The sequence below is a fragment of the Adiantum capillus-veneris genome, chromosome 16 (assembly GCF_014529385.1).
Source record: "Adiantum capillus-veneris isolate H3 chromosome 16, ASM1452938v2, whole genome shotgun sequence".
Classification (NCBI taxonomy): domain Eukaryota; kingdom Viridiplantae; phylum Streptophyta; class Polypodiopsida; order Polypodiales; family Pteridaceae; genus Adiantum; species Adiantum capillus-veneris.
This window is the reverse complement of record NC_140946.1, coordinates 31,540,685-31,555,830: the sequence shown is the minus strand read 5'-3', so window position 1 is coordinate 31,555,830 and position 15,146 is coordinate 31,540,685. Positions and strand designations below refer to the sequence as shown.

General features: G+C 41.6%; 1 protein-coding gene across 2 annotated transcripts; it reads left to right on the top strand.

Annotated features, from left to right (window-relative positions):
* Positions 1–1,198: 1,198 nt before the first annotated feature.
* LOC147438813 (methyltransferase FGSG_00040-like) lies at positions 1,199–3,605 on the top strand. 2 transcript variants are annotated; one of them, XM_086484199.1, is made up of 2 exons: positions 1,199–1,568; positions 1,839–3,605. In XM_086484199.1, the coding sequence occupies exons 1-2, from the start codon at positions 1,268–1,270 to the stop codon at positions 3,332–3,334; spliced, it is 1,797 nt and encodes a 598-aa protein (XP_086340325.1). In that variant the 5' UTR covers positions 1,199–1,267; the 3' UTR covers positions 3,335–3,605. The 2 variants fall into 2 exon arrangements, with proteins under 2 accessions (XP_086340325.1, XP_086340324.1); XM_086484198.1 differs by having other exon boundaries at positions 1,199–3,605.
* The last annotated feature ends 11,541 nt before the right edge of the window (positions 3,606–15,146 follow it).

Here is a 15,146-nt window from a genome sequence, read left to right as displayed (position 1 = left end):
GATTTAATTCTTGGTATAAACAAATACCTTTTGGTCATGACAGAGTATCTCACACGTTGGTGTGAAGCAGTTGCTTTAGCGATGTCACCGCAAGCTCTGTAGCTCATTCCCTCTTACACACAATAATCTTCATGCATGGTTGTCTAGGCTCTAGCCTATCTTCTGTTTGATCAAGGCCCTCAAGTTTGCATATTGTAACTTCAGTGCTTGGCATCAAACAACTTTTCACATCACCATACCATCCTTTGACCATTGGTTTGACGGAACTCATGAATTGCACTATCATGCAAATTATAGCATCTTTTGTAGACCTTCTACATCAAGACTGGGATGAAATCCTTCGCTTTGTTCTGCATGCTTACAATACCTCATTCCAAGCATCTACACAAATCAGTCCTTTGTGGGCTGCTCTACACGACCGCGATCCTCGTGTGCCCCTTGATATCCATACCCTCAATCTCTCACCTTCTAAAGTTGATGTTGTGGATATGCTGCATTATCTTCAGAGAACACAACCATTGTTGCGTAGAGTTATCCTCCATAATCTGCATCACGCTCACTTCCTCCAAAAAAGTGGCTATGATGAGGGGTGCCGTATCACTAAATATGACAAAGAGATCTGTTTCTCCTATGCTACCCCATTAGAAAATAGGGTCTCAAATGAATCACTATCGCACAAATGGATTGGACCATATCGAGTTCTGAATCAACTACATTCGACCACCTACTGTCTCCAACGACTATCAAATGCATCAAAGAAGAGTCTCCTGTATCAACTACCTCTGCCTACATTGTCCCCTACTATCCATAGACAACCTAGGCCCGGCTCACACTGGGACGTCCGACGTCCCCATTTCTTTTTTACCACAGCCACACAATAGTTGTCACACACACACATTTTTAACTAAAGGTGCCGCCTGAAAGGTAGCAAATCACACATGGTTAGGTGGTAGAGCATCCGCATCCGACGATGACCGTCAGAGTTTAAATCTGACGCACGCTCATGCGACACTTGCAATTGGCCAAGCCTTTTGGAAAGTAGACCGATGGGCTGAAGGCCATGTTTCTCTTTTGGTTTTGCCACCTGAGCATGATGAGGCCAAAAAGGGTGGCTTGTAAAAGAAAGTTATGCCACGCTGGCCAAGCCAGCTCACTGCATTTGTAATTGTCCCGAGCCATATTTATGTTGCATTCCACATAAATATGTGCGCGGGAGAATTCGAATTTTGAGTTTACCTTAACTATTTGTTGCCAGCGATCGGCAGCTATGGCGGACGTGCAAGCTGCAGCTGCTACCAGCAGCCGCTCGGGGCTGTGTGGAGAGCTCTTTCATGACGCCTTTCTGATTCCGTGGTCTCCTTCTGCGCCCCTTCGTGTTTGTGTCGGCCTCCAATTACAAGCCGACTCTGGCGTTCGCTATAACCGCGTTACGTTGCACATCCACCACGCCGCCTCCTCTGACACACCTCCCTCCTCCGTCCAACGCTTGTATCCCAAGGGTGCCATGGTCTCTTTTCCTGGTCTTTCTGCAAAGGATTTCTCAAACCGGCTAGTCCACAGGGAGCCAGGTACATTCCCGTTTCTCACCGTCAAAGTTCCTTCCATGCTGCAGGTGCTTAGCTTCTTTCCTCCCACGGTTATGGTCACCTTTCAATCCATGGACTCCTCACAACTCAAAGACCAGGGAAACTATCATTTCAGACAGAAGAATTACGACGGTGCCGTTCAGCTCTATGGCATGTGCATCGACAAACTGGTTGCTTCTGGTGATCCGGCAATTGATGCAAAGTCGCTTGTATTGGCTTATTGTAACCGAGCGCAATGTTTCTTGCTGCTAGGCAGGTGGATCGAGGCTTACGACGATTGCATCAAAGCTCTGGAGCTGGATCCTCATCATGGTAAAAGCTCATTCCGTCTTGGAAAAGCACTGCACCACATGCAAGAGTACTCGTTAGCTTGCGATGTCCTGGAGAAAACTGGAGAACGTAACTGTCCTGAAAACACTGGTGGCGTTGTAGCGGAGCAGCTAGAGAAGTCTCGAACCTTTCTCGCTCAGAGTACATTGGGAAATTATGGCGAGTTTCTGCAGAAATACTTGACGAGTGCTGAAAGTTGCAAAGCAGGGCACAACGCTCCCGAATGCAGCGAGTACCTAGAACCTGTGGCCATACGCCTTACACCAGATGGTAAAGGGCGGGGTCTGTTTGCCACCAAGGACTTGAAAGCCGGGAGCCTGGTTCTGGTGAGCAATGCAATGGCCATGGCTCGGTGGAAAAACTCCAAAGACACTTTCCGATCTCTGCAAGGAGATGTGGTAACGGAGCTGGTGCAGAGATGCATGAGGTCCAAGGCGGATCTGCAACGACTAGACACATTGCCTGACTCTAGCCAGAGCAAAAGGACAGATGTCCCATCCATGTCTCTCTTTGGGCCTAATCAAGCTGCAAGAGCAGGTGTCGAACCGCCTCAAGGACACGCGATTATCCGGGACTGCCAGCTGGAAGACGTTGATGCAGAACGTATTGAGCGCATATTCCTCACTACGGGGTATGCATCAGATGGCGAACACAGGTCTGACTTGGCACGTGCGCTGATCGGGGCTGACTTGTTCTGTGGGCTTTGGCTGCTCCCCAGTTTTATAAACCACTCTTGCTTCTCGAATCTGAGCCAAATTGACGTTGGGAGGGCGGCTTTTTTCCATGCCACGAGGGATATCAATGCTGGCGATGAGCTCACAGTTTCCTACATTGACGCGCACGATTCCTGGGCATTATACAGGAGGCAGCGTTGCTCGCAGTTTGGATTTGAATGCCACTGCAAGAGATGTGCTGTTGAAGCGGCGTATGACGAGAAGATAAAGCACATTTCCAGCGTCTACACAGAGAATATGGTTTACAACTCATTCATAGATCCTGGTGCGCAAAGGTTTTTGGCTGGATTGGCCCCTCAGATAGAAGCTGTCATCCAAGACGCCAGCGATGAAGAGAAGTACATCATTCAAACCGCCTACATTGCCGCATACGTGAGCTATTACATGGAGATCAGATCATCGGCAGGGAGTTCTATATTGATCCATGAAGGAGAAGTTCCTCCCCCTGCGTCTTTGGCTCGCGCACTTCGTTTCTGTGTGCCTGGCCATTACAAGACTATTTGTCGCCTTCGTGATGAGCTCTATGTTCCTTTGGAGGTGAGCGACTTCTGCAGCTGGATAGGTTCCGACTGTGGCCAGAATGAACAAACGGGACTAGAGCTGCTTCGTCGAATGGAGGCGGGGACATGGCCATGGCAGATAAGGATGAACAAACAGATGGCACAACATGGGCTGCGCAACTAGTATTAAGGTTTTGAATTAACATTGCTCTACAGCTTAAGTAGAGGCCGGTTTGTTCGTATATATAGTATAAGTTCTAATTTTCCACTGTTCCGGCACTTAGTTTGCCACTCAAATTACCACTCCCATCTGCAATAGCTGGTAATTCGGTAAAACTGCAGAAACATTGACACCATAATTGGCAGAGGTGACCGCACCTTACTGACAGATCAGATGCTCTATTTGACTCAACATCTCAAGAATAATTGGATTTAGCTGCTTTCTTGTCTAGCTACTTACTGTCTACACCTTGGAGATGCTCCAATGTCACACACACAGTACACAGAAAATCATCAGGAGTGGCATGAGTCTGATCATATATTGCACATGAATTCTCAGAGATTTCATTGGCAGCCAGAGTGATCCAAAACTGTGTCGATGGATAAAAATGCATAATGAAAAAGATCAGAAAAACTGCATTGTCTTTTTTGTTAAGAATGTTGACAAAATGGAATTGATTTAGTAGCAAGCATTATAAATAAAAAACTTGCAAAGTTCTACACAATTTTTGTTTGATTGGCATGTACGCTTATTTCACCCATTTCAAGTTGTACCTTCACGTGCATCACGGACTCATGTGTGCCTTATTTTCAGAAGGTATGTAATGTTCTGAATATCGATTGTTGCAAAGTCCTCACAAAGTATTGGGCACTAATCCCATACATTGAAGTAGCAAGGCAGTTTGCAAATGGAAAGAGGACCTTCAATTAAAAGATTCTCCTTATGAGTGCTCCAATGAGCTGACAATGGTATTTTAATCACATTCTTACAAAAATCTTATATCTTATCAAACAAAAAATCTCTAAAATTATTCTTAATTAGATCCAATTTCTTCTTTCTCCCTAGGCGGTACCAGAAGTAAAAAATATTTTCCAACGGATGGGTCTACAAACTTACTTTGAGCTGCCTCCCTATGGAGTGGACTTCAAAAGAGCTCATGTGTTGCTATCCACAATTACAAAAGAAGGAACAACCCAATTATGAGACACAAACTTAGGGGAGATTAAACCTTAAGGATATCAAAAGATATTATTGTAGAAGCCCTAAAGCTACCAATATCCGTCTAAGCAATGACTCATCAACAAAAGGGAACGGTCTAGTGTAGATGCCAAGAACTTTGGATCCAACTAAGAATTACAATTTTCTGAAATTGGTCTTGAGTACCTACTACCCATTGGAAACATTACCATTTGGCCTTTATATGTATTCATGCATTGATATTGAACGATACATAAAGTCTACTCCTCAATGAGGTGCTTATTGTTTGTGTCAAGGTCTTCTCAAGTACTCTACAAACTTAAATGCACTCAATGGTTGCTATAAACACATATCTAGCTTTCATTTTGTCAAACACTGAGATAGTCTATAGATAGGCCCATTCCAAGAGTTATAAAACCAAATTTTAAGGCAATATTATCAAGAAATAATTGATAGTAGTATAGCTATTGATTTACCCTCGTAAAGTGGAACAATGTACACAATATAACTATTCCAATCACCCTACAATCACTAATATTACTACCACGATGGGCCACTAGTAGAGGATTGGATAGTTACCTTGAACACTTAGTGTGAAAGAAAGAAAGAAAAGTTCATGGTGTAAACCACATAATTCAATCTTCTCCATGATGTCACACATGAAATAAGAGAGATACCATTACATATGCTCTACATATGATGCAAAGTGATTATTCCACAAGCCCGCAGAGCTCTAAAATGTCCACCATTGACCACAAGATTCACTCCATCTAAAGACACTCTCTATGTTTTGTTAAATGCTTACAAATAGCAAGAATTGTGTATACTCTCTCAAGTTCTACATGGGGTGGAATCACGTCAACATAGTATGTAGTTTATGTTAGTTATCATATTCGAAAGTGTTGTTGTTGATAATAATATTAATCAGCATATACCCATATGCTCGTTAAATTAAAAGACATGTAGGCTGACTAGCATATACTAACACTCACCTATGTGCTAATAATTAGTACTCAAGACACCTGTACGATAGTTACAAGTGTCTATAGTTACATAGACTCTTATAGCTAGTTACACTATAAGAGAAAAACTCGAGGACCGCAAGTATTGTCGGAGTTTAATAAAGAAAAATGGAGAGAGAATTTTTTGCGTTTGTAGTAATAGAAGCGAAAACTGATGTGGTAACGGGTTAACGATAATAGGCGCAGTAATAAGTGCGGTAATAATATATCTGCGACTATTACCCCGTCTATTGATGCGGTTATTATCGCCATATGGCTTTTCAAAAATAAAGATGCTCATTTGGGCCACCCAAAATTGGGTGACCCAAATGAGCATCTTTATTTTTTACCTACATAAAAAATATAATATATCAGTCGTTTTTTTTTTGTAAATTATAAAGAAAACATACAAATTAGAACTCATACTTTACCTTTATAAATTTAGGCAGAATAGAACAATACTTTAGAAAAATCACAAACAAAGCCAAGTTGACAAACGAGTTTTATATACAAAATATGAGGGGAGGGTTTTGCTACATCTGCACTTATAAAAGAGGATAACATAACATTTTTCTATCTATCCTAATCCTCTTCCTCCTCATCCTTGTTCTCATCCTGATCTGCATACGTTGGATCACCTTGGCTCCACACCAACCAAAGACAATTCAGAGAAATCAATAACCCAAATTACCTTTCAATATAATATTCATGTTATACACTTATCGCTTGTAGCACTTCGACTGCTGAGTCGAATTGCTTGCAGGAGATATGATGGTTTTTAACAACCATCACCAAGAACTATGTGTGAGGTGTATGCAAGATAGAGTGTACCCACTTCCCGCAATCCGCACCCAAGCGTGACCTCCACAATGCGGCTAACTCGCTAAGTTACCCTCGTGCCGGAAGCAGGAAATTGCGACGTGTGGCATACTTCTAGAACTCGGTGAGTTTCTGATAAGAAGCTCCACGTAACTTGCCAAGTGACATGGTCATTCCACAAAGGCGACGTGTTATTTTCACGTACATTCACACATGGCATTGCCACGTAGCTCGCCGAGTAATGTGGCTATGCCAACGTAGGCAAGCCACACGTAACTCGGTGAGTTACGTGGCAAAGCCTACTATATTGCTACATAGGCAGGCCACGTAACTCGGTGAGTTACGTGGATGCCTTCTTGTAAAAACTCTCAACAATGACGTGGCATACACGTCATAAGTCCACGTAACTCGGCGAGTTACGTGGACACGTCTTCAACCGTTTGCATTCCACGCAACTCGGTGACTTACGTGGCTCGATGAGACTTGCAAAGATGATTGAACATGGACCCACATGCGTGCATGGAATTTTTTGACAAGAATCATATTGAGTGTCTAGCTCAGAGAATGTCTGGATCAAATCTCTATCACTCCTTGTCTCTATTGAGACTCTTTTACCATCTCTCTCTCTCTCTCTCTCTCTCTCTCTCTCTCTCTCTCTCTCTCTCTCTCTCTCTCTCTCCCCTCATACAGTGTGTATAAGAGTCTCTCCACCACATGATAAATATCATATCATTTTTTGTAAAATATACAAAAATACATCTATTTCCAACCTTCAGGGGCGCTGCCCCCAAACTCCCCCGCCAAGGGGGGGCTAAATAGCTGTCACCGCCCCCCCTTGGTCCAATTTCTTCTTTCTTCATGCCCTACGAAATAGAAGGCATTCCCTAGGTACCAAAAGTAAAAAATACTTTCCAACGGATGGGTCCAAAAACTTACTTAAGCTGCCTCCCTGTGGAGTGGACTTCAAAAGAGCTCATGTGTTGCTATCCACAATGACAAAAGAAGGAACAACCCAATTATGAGACACAAACTTAGGGGAGATTAAACCTTAAGGGTATCAAAATATATTATTGTAGAAGCCCTAAAGCAGATACCAATATCCGTCTAAGCAATGACTCATTAACCAAAGGGAACGGTCTAGTATAGATGCCAATAACTTTGGATCCAAGTAAGAAGAATTTTCAGAAATTGGTCTTTAGTACCTACTACCCATTGGAAACATTACCCTTTGGCCTTTATATGTATTCATAAATTGATATTGAATGATACATAAAGTCTACTCCTCAATGAGGTGCTTATTGTTTGTGTCAAGGTCTTCTCAAGTACTCTACAAAATTAAATGCACTCAATGGTTGCTATAAACACATATCTAGCTTTCATTTTGTCAAACACTGAGATAGTCTATAGATAGGCCCATTCCAAGAGTTATAAAACCAAATTTTAAGGCAATATTATCAAGAAATAATATAGCTACTGATTTACCCACGTAAAGTGGAACAATGTACACAATATAACTATTGCAATCACCCTACAATCGCTAATATTACTACCTAGACCACTAGAAAAGGATTGGATAGTTACCTTGAACACTTAGTGCGAAAGAAAGAAAGAAAAGTTGATGGTGTAAACCACAAAATTCAATCTTCTTCATGATGTCACACATGAAATAAGAGAGATGCCATTACATATGCTCTACATATGATGCAAAGTGATTATTCCACAAGCCGGAAGAGCTCTAAAATTTCCACCATTGACCACAAGATTCACTCCATCTAAAGACACTCTATGTTTTGTTAAATGCCTACAAATAGCAACAGTTGTGTATACTCTCTCAAGTTCTACATGGGGTGAAATCACGTCAACATAGTATGTAGTTTATGTTAGTTATCATATTCAAGAGTGGTGTTGTTCATAATATTAATCATCATACACCCATATGCTCTTTAGAAAAGAAATGTATGCTGACTAGCATATACTAAGACTCACCTGTATGTTAGTAATTAGTACTCACGACACTTGTACGATAGTTACAAGTGTCTATAGTTACATAGACTCTTATAGTTACACTATAAGACAAAAACTAATTAACTCCAGGATCGCCGGTATTGTAGCAGTTTAATAAAGAAATATGGAGAGAGAATTTTTTGCATTTGCAATAATAGAAGCGGGACCCATGAATGTGGTAACGGGTTAACAATAATAGGAGCGATAATAACTGCGATAATATATCTGCAACTATTACCCCATCTATTAACGTGGTTATTATCACCGTACGCTTTTCAAAAATAAAGATGCTCATTTGGGCCACCCAAAATTGGGTGACCCAAATGAGCATCTTTATTTTTTACCTACATAAAACATATAATGTATCATTCGTTTTTTGAAAAGTATTAAAAAACATACAAATTACAACTCATACTTTACCTTTATAAATTGAAGCGGAACATAATAATACTTTGGAAAAATCACAAATAAAGCCAAATTAACAAACGAGTTTTATATACAAAATATGAGGGGAGGGGGGGGGGGGGGGGGGGGGTGTTGCTACATCTACACTTATAAAAGAGGATCACATAACAAATTTCTATCTATCCTAATCCTCCTCCTCCTCATCCTCGTTCTCATCGTGAGCTGCATACATTGGATCAGCTTGGTTCTACACCAACCAAAGACAATTCAGAGAAATTAATAACCCAAATTATTTTTCAATACAATATTCATGCGATACACTTATCGCTTGTAGCGTTTTGACTGCTAGTCGAATTGCTTGCAAGAGATATGATGGTTTTTCAACAACCATTGCCAAGTGTCGAACTCTATGTGTCTCTCTCGTTACTTGACCATCTCTCTAGTAGCTATATAGGACGGCTCAAAGTGATCTTTTCCTAAGTTAGCATTAACCAAAAAGGTTTAACAAGCTAAAACACTTTGTTATTCAAACTTGCACAATTAAAAATAACTAACATATTTATCTTTCTATATTGCTGCTTTGCCTCCCAAACCATAGTGTGTGTGGGATTTTGTATAACCCGAGCTTGGCATTGTTGATTGTGGGATAGCCCATTGTAGCTTGCTGAGTCTTTTTTTGCATTTCCCACTCCCACTCTACATCTACTATACTCCCATGACCACAATAATTCCAATCTAGATTTGCGACCTGGTTTAATTTGGTGGTGCTCGTCCTATAACACTTCATTGCTTATTTTTTCAAAAGGCTTTGATATACCCCTCGATCTAGCCATTGTGATAAGAAACGCTGGTCGAGGGCATTTGGAAACCGAGTATGCAATGATTTCTTGATGTAGCATGCATAATCGGGCACTTGGTTCTTGAATTTAAAAAAGCACCGCTCAAATGATGGGATGATGCATGTCCCTATCGACTCACTTGCATGGAGGCACAGTGAGACTCATTGGCCTGAGTTTGGGCTAGAGCCTCATCACTTGAGACTTGGGTTGGCAAGTGACAGTGTCAATCCCTTTGGCACCAAGTCTACATCATAGAGCACTTGGCCCGTGGTGATCATCAACTACAATATTCCACCATGGGAGACTACCACTACAAGAGGTATTTCACATTAGCGACGCTTGCACTGCAACGTTCAAAAGTGAAAATCCATGGCGTCGCTATTTTCTTTGTTGCATAGCGACGCTCATAGAGAGACCGACAGGGCTAAAAAAATAAATCAAGAGCGCCCAAAACTCAGATCTCATATCTGAGTTTCGGTGCTCAAGCAAAAGAGGTAAACGCACACTCTCCCTCTCTCTCTCTTTCTTCTCCACACACACACACACACACACACAAGGAGAGGAAGGAGAGCTAGGTATGCTCCTTCCCTCTCCTCTCTCTCATGTTCCCTTCCCCTTTCTCTCTCTCTCTCTCTCTCTCTCTCTCTCTCTCTCTCTCTCTCTCTCTCACACACACACACACACACACACATTGTGTCTTTGAGAGAGAGAGAGAGAGAGAGAGAGAGCGAACACACATGCATAAACAAAAAACACATTCACACACACATATGCATAAACGAAGAATACATACACACACACATTGAGAGAGAGAGCGAGAGAGATAAAGTAAAGAGAGAGAATGAGAGAGAGAGAGAGAGAGGGAGATAAAGCAGAGAGAGAGAGAGAGAGAGAGAGACGGATACCATTTTTTGGAGTTCTCATTGTAAAACACTTATTATTTTGATAAATCGAGAATATTGTAACTCCTATTTTCTTGGATGAACTCTGTAATTAATGAGCCGGAGCTACAAGCTTCGAGATTGTATCAACGTGTCATTACCCATCTTTGGTAGAACTTCCAATTTTTGTAAGTTATTATTAAGTTTTTGGATAATGAAATACACAGCGTGAGCTAACGGCACTCACTTCTCTCCTTCTCGTGCTTCCTACTCCCTCCCCGGTTGTCACATTGCAATCACGTTTGTTGCATTGCAACCGTAGGTAAGAGCTCTACGCATTGACGTAAGCACATCACAGTAATTCGTAGCTTTTGGCATCACCGACCCATGGCCTAATTTCATCATAACTATAAATTTACACTTTAAAATCAAAAACTAAGCATAGGCAGGGTATTGGGGCATCATTGCTAAGCATTTAGATGCATTCTGGGTCAAAACCGACTAGGTCAAAAATCCACTGCTATTAATAATCGCGATTTTGGAACTTGACTTAAAGTGGGGTTTGAGACCATAAGCATGTGTGCTTAGGTCTTATAAACATGTCCTGGAAGTTTCGTCACATTTGGATGTCATTTGATGCTGTAACGGATGTGATTTTCTTGCCGATGAGCGATTGGCTTTTGGTGATTTCTGTCACTTGAGTGTACCATGAGTTAGATGCGAGTTGCTAGTTGTTTTCTGAGAGATTGACAACCTCTTGTAGCCTCTATGCACTAGTCGAATCAGCTTCGTCCCATGGATTGACAATTTAATCGTGGTTCTCGCTAATACTGCAATAAGATAGGATGGTGAGGTTAAACATGCATCCCACATTTGGCGCCGCTGTCGGGGATCAAAGAGACCTAAACTAGGAGAAAACATGAGCGTCTTGTGAAGTTATCCTTTAACTTCCTCTAAGATTGTCTAGAGTTCAAAACTTTCTTTTAGAAACCGCATAGCCTAAGATTGTCGTTTTTTTGTATAGAGGTAGCTTGAAAATAATCGTACTTGCTGAGTGCCTTTAGGATTATAGGATTATTCAAATAGATTAGGATTTTGAGGATGATTGGTAGACGAGACAAGTCTTACAATCAATGCTCAGAAAACCATAAAAGACAAGAAAACAAATGTTTGTGGACACTTTCCACAACCCCATTGCATGAGAATCTAGGAGTAGGGTAAGTAGGATCCGAGGTGGATTTCAGAACATTGCTCTCTCTGAAAGAATCAATTGTGAGTGTTATTGGAAGTTGCAGAATTTCAGGTCTACGGCTAGAAATAGCACGAAAACAGTCAAAACCATTCAATCCGACTAGAGAGTAAGCTTAAAAGTTGTCTGAACCAGTTGGTAAGCTCAAGGACACTTCAAGGCAAACATTTCAAGAGTTGGCCAAAACTCAGATTATTTCCTTTTTCTTGACAATTTAGGCCAAATTAAGTCTTGACTTGATTCATAGGGTTAAAATAGCTCATGTAAAGATTGTCTTTGAAAAAATTGCAAAAAAGTGTTCATTTCAAGCCTGAAGTTAATAATCATTATTATTAACTTTTAGCTCAGATTTGATCAAGGTTCATACCATTGACTCATTGCATGTGTACAAACAACTTTTGTAAAGGCCCAAAAGATTTGGATCACCAAACTGGCAAAAAACTGGGTAAAAACTAAAGTTTGTATTGATTTTCTGAATCTTGAGTGTAAATTTGGAAAAAAATTATCCAAACTTGTTGAAACTTAATTCATAGGCTTATATTGATGTGATAAACGTGTGTACATGCTCAGTTGACCAAAAAGATGCAAAAACTTGTCCGTAGTAAATAATAGCGGTTATCTATATGTGCTCCATTTTTCAACTTTTTTGACCAAGTCAGCATACCAATAGTTTTACCATGTTTTAATAAGTCCACAAACCAAATTTGGTAAGATTTGGATCACTGGGTTGAAAATTGTGACCAAATTTGCAAAGATAGTCTGCGGACAGAAAATTGTTGACCATTTGACCAAAAATTGTCCAAACTTGATAAAACTTGACTAGTGACCTTAATTTGAGGTGCTTAACAAATCTGTGTCACAGATGGGACAAAAAGTTGTAAAAATTTAGCTAAAGTAAATAATCACGATTATTTACATCTGCTTCAAAACTTGAAAATTTTGCACATTTGAGTATATCATAAGGTCAAGCATATCAAGAAGACCCCACAAATCCATTTTGGTGAAATTTAGATTACAAGATTAAGACTTAAGCCAGATTCTTGAAATCTGAGTCTGTGGACACAAAACAGTTGATAAACTTAATCAGATTTTGTCCAAACTTGTTGAAACTTGTCTATGTCTAGGGACTTCAACAAGTTGTATGCTTGCTAAACCAAGCCAAAAAGTGCAACAAACTAGCAAAAGTAAATAATATCCATTATTTACTATTGCTACCCAAGAACATCAATTTTGACTTTTGAACTTGTAAAGTATTAGACCATTATAACACAAAACCACCGGGCAATTTTGGTTTCAATCGGATCCAAATTGGTACATGTTCAGTCAGTTTCCAGGTTGCATATTAATCCTTGATTTTTTGCTAAAGTCAAATTTGAAATTCAGTTTGACTCCCATAGCTTGATTTGAAGTCATACACATAGACCAATCACGACACTTAGCAAAAACTCTACTGTCTTTATAGAAGAATAGCTAACTTGATCAAATTTGTACAGGAATCAGGTTGCAGGCGAGGAATCGGCAATTCAGCAGAGGTTGCAATCAAGTCAAGTGGAAGACGACAGGTCAATCCAAAGGTAAGTACTCTATCCAAGGCTTCATAAGTCTATATGAACCTTAGATCTAGTCGTGTACTAGGAAATTATGGCATACTCGGAGAAACCTACAGTAGAGTATCCACCGAAGAAAGCATGAATCAAGGCAATTCCTTGCACACAATTCTTGAAGAAGTCTCGGACACTTTATCAAATTCAACATCTGAAATGTATTCTTACTCGACTCACTCAAAAACCGGAACGACAATGCACTATAAGCATATACTCTCTTTTTACAAGACTAACCGCCATGGAGCCTAACGAGGAAGCTCACTTCATACCTGCAAAGCCTCCCGTCACCGCCTACCAGGTCGCCAAACACTTCTTCGCCAAAGTCTTCAAATACCACGGCCTCCCCCTAGCCATAGTTTCTGATCGCGACACCCGCTTCCTCGACGACCTCTGGCGCGAGCTCTTCAAGCTGCTAGGCACCCAGCTCCGCTTCTCCTCCGCCTACCACCCAGAAACCGATGGTCAAACTGAAAGAGTCAACCAAGGCATTGAAGACTACATCCGCAGCTACGTCAAGGCAGATCAGAAGGACTGGTCCGAATACATGGACGTCCTGGAATTCCACTACAACAACTCCATCCATAGCAGCACTGGCTACACCCCCTTTGAGCTCTCCACAGGTAAAGAAGTCATCACACCCCTTGCACTGGCAACCGGCGATGTGCTTGCCCAGGATCTGGAATGTGAAGACTTTCTTCAAAAATGGCAAACCTGCATGCAAAGGGCAAAGAAGAGTCTCGAGCAAAGCAAGGTACGCATTGCCAAATACGCCAACCAAAAGCGAAGGCCTGCCGAACTCTTCCAAGAAGGTGACTTAGTCCTCGTCAGCTCCCAGAATATCACCCTCCCTCCAGGCCTCTCCCCGAAGTTCAACCACCGCTACTATGGGCCATACAAAGTGCTCAAGTCCTACAACGACATCACCTACAAGCTGGATCTCCCATCACACATCAACATCCACAACGCCTTCCATGTAAGTCTACTCAAAAGGTTTGTGCCGGATAACACCTATGGTAGAAGCCTCCCCGAATATGTAAAGGATGGCCTGCCACATGAGCCGGAGGCCATCCTCAAGTCGCGCTTTGGGCACCGGGGACAACTATTCTATGTCAAATGGCGAAATCGCCCCATGACGGAATGCACTTGGGTACTTGAAGAAATCATGCTTCGACTCGGAAGACCCCTTGTGCTGCGCTTCTACAACATGCCCACTGAAGAGGAGGACAACCCACTAAATGAAAACCATATAGAGTAGTCCTCCATCCCACTTGTAACTAGCATAACCCTAAGTAGCTAGACATTTTTGGGCAACACTTCACTCCCCCCTTGTACATATCCGCCCCCAAAACCTCGGCATCAACTTTTGTATCGGCACCTCTCAAAACCCCGGTTTGACGTGGGCGTCAAGCTCTCTCAAACCGGGGGTGTATATAAGGGAAGTATGTGCCACTTCCCCCAACTTGCCAGCCCCGTTTTCATGTGATTACTTGCATCCCTTGTATTCGGCACTTTCTTATGATATTGATCATTCGTTCGCGTCCCTCACTCTCGTGTCCCTCTTGCGTTCAGTTTTCAAGTTGCGTTCTTGTGTATGCGTTTGTTTGCCTGCAGGTCCCGTTTGCATCGCAGGTGAGCCGGCGCGGCCCCTTTTCCTGGTAGGCGATGACGGGAGGCTTTGCAGGTATGAAGTGAGCTTGCATGAAAGTTTACTTGGACCCTAACGAGGAGTATGCTATTCGCATTGATGGCCATGGTATTGAGTTCGAAAAAGAGATTAGGGCAAACAAACAAGGAAAAATGTACATGGACAGAAACGGAACTCAGTATGTACAAGTCGAAAACCCTGATGTAATAGACAAATAGGGGTTAGAAGTAAACACCATAATCCCAGATATGTCAGCAAAAGAAGGACCACCAACTTTAGAATTCGAGGGATACGATCAAGTAGATTTGAAGCCTTTGAAACGTCTTAGTACGGATAATCCTAGGATCGAAG

What these genes read in the sequence shown, in the direction of transcription:
- LOC147438813 (XM_086484198.1), top strand. Translation starts at nt 1,268, where the DNA reads ATGGCGGACGTGCAAGCTGCAGCTGCTACCAGCAGCCGCTCGGGGCTG.